General features: G+C 39.3%; 1 protein-coding gene across 1 annotated transcript; it reads right to left on the bottom strand.

Moving 5' to 3' along the window:
• Window positions 1-3125: 3125 nt before the first annotated feature.
• Window positions 3126-5530, bottom strand: adma (adrenomedullin a). The gene is made up of 4 exons (XM_034679649.1): window positions 5409-5530; window positions 4745-4847; window positions 4494-4619; window positions 3126-4356 (listed from the first exon to the last, which is right to left on the bottom strand). Exons 2-4 carry the CDS (start codon window positions 4837-4839, stop codon window positions 4053-4055), a joined length of 525 nt encoding a protein of 174 aa, XP_034535540.1. The 5' UTR covers window positions 4840-4847; window positions 5409-5530; the 3' UTR covers window positions 3126-4052.
• Window positions 5531-6351: the final 821 nt, after the last annotated feature.

The following is a 6351-nucleotide window of genomic DNA, read 5'->3' as shown; positions in this document are numbered from 1 at the left end:
ATAAATATTAATGTTTCTCTGGATTTTCCCACCTTTTGTAGAGAAGAATGCTGTCCTCTGGTGGACGATTTGTTTTAATGCAGGACATGAGCAGACAAGAAAGTAATAACAGCAAGGTAAGGGTGCCCTTTAGATCTGTAACAGGTGCATGTTTAGGTGATATAACATGCTTCACTATAGACTAATTAAACTTTGACATCCTGATCCCACGCCAATCTCTTTGATACAGTTACTCAACTGAAAAAAAAATCTCAGAACATTCACCTGGACTGACGTCACCAGTCATGAGAGTAATTGTCTCCAAAATGAATGCATTATAATTTTGTTGCATGAAAAAAAGTTGAAGCTGCCTGTTCCACAACTAACATCAATCTTTGGTATCTAACACTTTACTACTAGTAATTTCTCTGATTGTTTTCCAGAGCACAGTAAGCATTCTTGCAGCATAACATATAATTGGACTAAACTCTTCACACATAGGACCCAGATTTACTACTTTGACCATAAGCAGCAGGGGCCCCACTATCCCTTATTTAGCCTGACAGTGTTTGAGATTATGAGGCTAATCCTCTCAGCTCAGGCTATCAGTGTACTTGTAGAGCTGGCAGACGAAGACTCATTCCCAATCCTGGACCTGTATCATTTTGATTGACAGAGGTATGCCAGATTGAAAATGCACCTACCCACTGCTGCTCTCATTTTCTGCTCATCTGTAATATATTCAGTAAACTGTGTATCAATGAGCAGTGCCACAAACAAATATTTGATTTTAATAATACTGCTTCTTTTCCAGCGGTTTCAGCTTTTGCTTTGTCACATTTTGGCAGTTGCGTTTATAACAAAGGCGATACCTCACCTGACATCTTCTAGAAATTATAAGTCCTAAAATTATTTTGTGCTAATTTGAAATTGCCAAAACATACTAGTTGAAAAAAAAAAAAAAAGTCTTGAAGCATATTAAAGTCTCAGTCCTAAAGGAAGGAGGTATTTTTTTTTTCTGGCTGACCTACACTGCTCGGTTTATTGATGCCATTCTCACGTCAGTGGCGTCAGCAGCTGATTGGCTTACTGTAGCAGTGACATCCTCACACAGTTCAGAGTACACTTAGTGAACCAGATCTAGATCCATTCACTCTATTCTTAGGTTGAACTCAGCAAACAACAAGCTGTTTGTGTTTGCATCTGGTTTGTTTGTTTGTGTGTGTTTGTTTTGAAAATGAATTTCCTTTAAAATATTCTGAATTACATTTGATTTAATCAGGTATCAACCACTAGATGGCATATTACTTTTGTTAAGTTTCTTTAATTAGTTGTGAGAATCCATTCATTAATTGGTTGTGGAGGTGTTTTGTCACTGACATGTGGTAATTACTGTGCAGTTTGTGTCTTTGCATCAGTAATAAACTGTATATCTGGAACAAACGGATAAAAAAAACAATATGAAAAATCCTGAATGTCAAATATCTGATGCATTATTATATGGTTTATTAGTATAGATAACTTAATCGAAAAAAGAGCTCTGTTTTTTATGCATAGCGTTAAAGCAGCTTGATATTTGAAATCTTGTGGGACCACAGAAGAAAAGTGCCAGCCTTCTCCTTCCTTGGCTTGACCCTTGCCCTCATTTAACTGCATGTCATGTCCACCATCTCAACCACGTATTTTCAGTCTCTGCGTCTGTCATGTAAAATGTGACAAATGCCTAAAAACTAACATTAAAAGTTCTAAAACAGTTCTTATGAAGGATGTATCACATGATTTAATTTGTATGAACTTCAAACTTGGTGAACCTACTGAACTATTTAATGAGGATAGGAATAAACTCAGATTAAGTATTAATATATAAGATTTTATTGAACAGTTTTGTAGTTCTTAATATAGAACTACAACTTATTACAAGACAATATCAATTCAGTTCATCCAACTTCTCATCTTTGGTCATACTTCCTGTAATATCACATTTTGTAGTATTACTCATATATTCTCACTAGATGGCAACAGAGAACATATAATACTCACTCTAACACTCTCTATATGAACTCTTCACAATAATGCTACAAAATATTTAACAGCTTAAATTGGCTTTTAAAGTGACTAAAACAAAGCAGAGGCAGTCTCCTGCCAGTATTTCATTTTTTTTTAACAATAGTTATTATCAAACTTTTTACTAAGTGCTCCAGAAAATCAAAGCCACTTCTAATATTCTTCAGTCACAGGCTTATCTTTCATTTCCTGTATGATTTCACAGAGAACTGTTAATGAAAAACAGGGTGAAAATCCAGTTAGTGCCTACAGGGGTATCAAACATGCTGCAGTGGACATCTTACTCTATGGATGTGGTCAGTTTGAGTGGATTCCTGACTTCATTTAATGTTATCATTTGAATTTCTGATTAAGCGCAATTTGCATTTGTGCAATGGGGTACAGGAAAAGCTATCTTTGTCACGGTCATCCCACAGTTTTCCTTCTCTGTGCAACGTGCACATAATGCCAATTGTACTTTTTACATTGTCTCTCATCAAAAGAGAGAAGGCGGATAGAGCCAAAAGAGAAATATAATTCATTTGTCTCACTTGGTGACGTCTAAACTCCTCAAAGATGTAAAAAAAGACGAGTGATAATGTGTAAAGCAAAGCAGGCTGCAGCCTTTCAGTGTTGATCAGTCTCAGGGGGTCCGCCTGAATGTGAAGGTCATTATCAGTGCCTCACTGGAGTCGTTTCGTGTGTGTTTTTGTGTGTGATTCTCCTGCAGGAATGTTTGGCCTGAACCCCCTGCATTGGCCTTCTCGTGTCCCAACCGTCTAGCATTGAACCCAGATGGAGCTAAAGCCTCAGCCTCTTCTGGTGGCTTTAGGGCTGCTCTGCGGTGTGGGCTGAGCCAACAAATATGAGCTGAACCAAGCAGGAATGTGCCTGGCACCCTGTCTGCCCTTTTTTGTTTAGGGTTTAGGGGGGGTGTCATAACTATGGGAATGTAGTGAGAGGAGGGGGGGGCTCTAATGAGACCCTGTAATCACTTAACAGAGACCAGGTGCCATGTGTCTTTCTTTAGGAGTGCGCTCCAGACAATAGAACGCTGCATTCAATTTACAAGAGCCGGGAGTGAAGAAGGTCTGGACAAGGTCTTAATTTTGTATGCAAAATGTTTATTGAATGACAATGTAATTGTTTTGACACAAATAAAATAGAGCACATTTGAAAAATATATAATATAACTATAAAACAGATATCCTATTACCACAGTTTGCAAAAGAATAATGACAAATAGCTACAATGCCCATATATATTTCTTCCTGTACAAAAATAGTTCTATCTGCATAAGTACTTAAATGTAACTTTTATATAATATTTAAATAGAGGATTTCATATATACATATACCTGCGATAAAAACAAATATAGATTGCACATGGTTTTGTACATTACAATAACAAATTCAAGTATATTTCAATCCATCGTGGATTGGCACATATCTCACAGAATCTAAGGCATTTTCCCTTATACAGTGTCCAAAACTTTATATAAACTCCTTAGCCCATGTTCCTGTTGGCATTGCAATGAAGATGTCTTTTCCTGATGATTCATTTGACTTTTAGTCCACATGGAAAAGTGCATACAAGTACTGACAGTTTGGAACATGATGGTATAATCCTTGGAGGATAGCACTTATCAAAGTTCTGGCCTTGAGGAAGAAATGTGTTAAGTCCCAGAATGTAAGAAAAGAGTTCCTTCTTCAAGCCAGAGGATGTGTCCACTTTGCCAGGCATTACCACTCTGCTTTTCTCCCAGAGAGAAACACCTGCACTTTGCTCCAAGCCATGCCATCCAGTGTCTGTAAGCCATCTGCTGGTTTCTCTCCATCTCTGAGCTGCAGCCTTCACAGAAACTCAGTGCAGCCGCTCTTGCTCTCACTCAGTCCTCCTGCCTGGAAAAAGACATGCTGGAGAAAAACTTGGCAAGAGTCTGAGGCATTTCGAGAATTTTTTCAGAACAGAACAGTGAGGACACTAACTCCCTCGCTTTTGTTCCCGACTATTCTTGCACAAAGTCCTGCTCATGTCCGTCTGAGGAGAGCCTCCAGCTTCTGAACTTGTGAGTCAGTTACGCTCCACACGGGCCTCAGCCTGCCCTGCTCCAGCCTCAGTGTGACTCTTTGTGGGGGAAGAGATCGACGCCTCCGGCCGTATCCTTGTGGGCTGATCTTGTCTATAGGGGCACTCCCGATCTTCAACTTGTTGTTGAGCTGGTGGAGGCGGTGTGCCAGGTCGTGCACTGTGCAAGTGCCCAGTGAGCAGCCTTGTCTCCTGGACTGGTTGGCTGAGTTTTTGGACCTCTTGGTTCGGACATTGATGTCAGTGCTGCAGAACAAAACAGAGAGACAGAGGGATTAATCAGTGGTCAATACTGACATTTTGAGTATTTCTATGAAAATGCAAAAAAAACTTTAAAAGTTAAAAAGCTGGAGACAGTTTGAACTGCATGGTCAGTGTCTTACCTGGAATGTGGCAGCAAAGTATCCCTGATATCTTCTGGTCTGACAAAGTTCTCAGACTCTGCTATCCTCTGTACTGATTCACTGTGGAGATCCCGTCTCAATCTCCTCCCGAGCCATATGCTTAGTCTGAGACAGAAGGGGGAAAAAACCCATTAGTCTTTGAAAGATATCTCAGGGGACAGGTGACTGCTGCCAACGTCCTGACACACTGTCACATCACAATTATTATACATATTGAATGAATAACTCACCTTTTTTTGGACTCTGGGTTCACTTCAAGTTCCAAGCAGTGTCCTACTGTCACCAGCAGACAGCAATAGAGGAAGGACTGGAAGATGAACTTCATTTTGACTCCTGTTGAGAGAAGACAGAATATTGGTTAACTTATTAATTCATGCTATAAAGTAATGTTTCACAGTTTGAATGCATGTGCAACTCCAACAAGCCATGCCAGTGCTTGCTTACACTAAAGTCCAAAAGCCAAGTTATTTGAACTTATCATTCATTTATTTAAAATGTTAAGCTAAGGTCAGATTTTGCTGGGTTAAGTAAACCTACAACCATGCTTTGGGCCCCTGGCCAATAACGCCAAGGACAGTCTACCGAAGAGAGGGTCCGAAATAGGTTCCACTCAATACTGAAACTTCAAATGCTTTCTAACTCAAGGCATCTGAACACAATCATAGAAAAATAAATGCAACTTCTAAACTATTTATGATGTCTGCCTCTCTCAGATGCTTTACACCTTGGAGGCAATTCCTTAACAGACGCACACGCAAAGAGCTGAACTGCTTATATAACCAGACAGATAACCTGTCCTTGCCTCTTCACTTGTGCCCTGACCTCAAAAAAGCAAGGATAAAGCCATCAGCAGGACACAGAGCAAACATCTACTTTAAAATTAAATGCACATACCTGGTATGATCTTTTAATTCAGCTGGATAAAAAAGTTCTTCTCGTAGTTGTAGAAGTGTACTCCACAGGTTTCTTGAAATTGCCCCTGGCTCTCTGTAAGGCAGCTGTGTCACTCTGCTAATAGCTCGTACACACCAGACAGGCTGCCTTTATACTGTTGTGGGAGGGGCTCTCATTGACTGACACACACACGGGCTCTCATCCTTTTCCCCCCACCCCATCCAGAACTGTGCTGTTGCTGCTTGTTCAGTACAACAATGAAAGAAGGTAAAAAGATCAAGAATAGAATTTGAAAAACTTAAACGGTAAAGAGGAAGTTGTTTTCAAGCTCACAGATTAAGTACAGTGCAACATATGTGTCCTGTTTCCTTTGTCACCGAAGCAAAACATTAACTCTTTAACAGCTCAGTAACAATGATAAAACAACAAACTTCTCTATTAAACACAGTTTGTTGTATTAAAGCCAGTGTATACAAGGGGAACAAAATCAAAGGTGATTAGTTATGTAAGTCACTAACTGCTCCACTAAGAGTACAGCTTGTTCATCTCAGCTGGCTGCTCTCCATAGGGGGGTATAAGTGGTCTAGATAATCACAAAAGACAGGGTTTAAACATTTATCTAATTGTGTTTGAACTTAGAGGTCAGTAAGATAGAATTTTTGTTGACTTTTCTTTCAGCCAGACTGGATAAATGTAGAATAATTAATAATGAGAAATGTGTCCACAGTCGTTTTTCAGGGCACTCCCCAACTCAGTGAAGTTCCATGTCAGCTTCAAGTACACTGCCTGATGAATTTCAGATGAGGAATTGGAGACAAGCATTGAGTAACTGATTAAATATAGCAACTATAAACACAATAATCTCAATGTGTTTGTTTGTTCAAGTCAAATATTTGACTCACCATTTACTTTATTTTGATATTTGGATAAATGTGAAATGGAA

Source organism: Notolabrus celidotus, chromosome 3 (assembly GCF_009762535.1).
Source record: "Notolabrus celidotus isolate fNotCel1 chromosome 3, fNotCel1.pri, whole genome shotgun sequence".
Classification (NCBI taxonomy): Eukaryota; Metazoa; Chordata; class Actinopteri; order Labriformes; family Labridae; genus Notolabrus; species Notolabrus celidotus.
The sequence above is the reverse complement of the archived record's forward strand: the minus strand, read 5'-3'. Positions and strand labels throughout refer to the sequence as shown.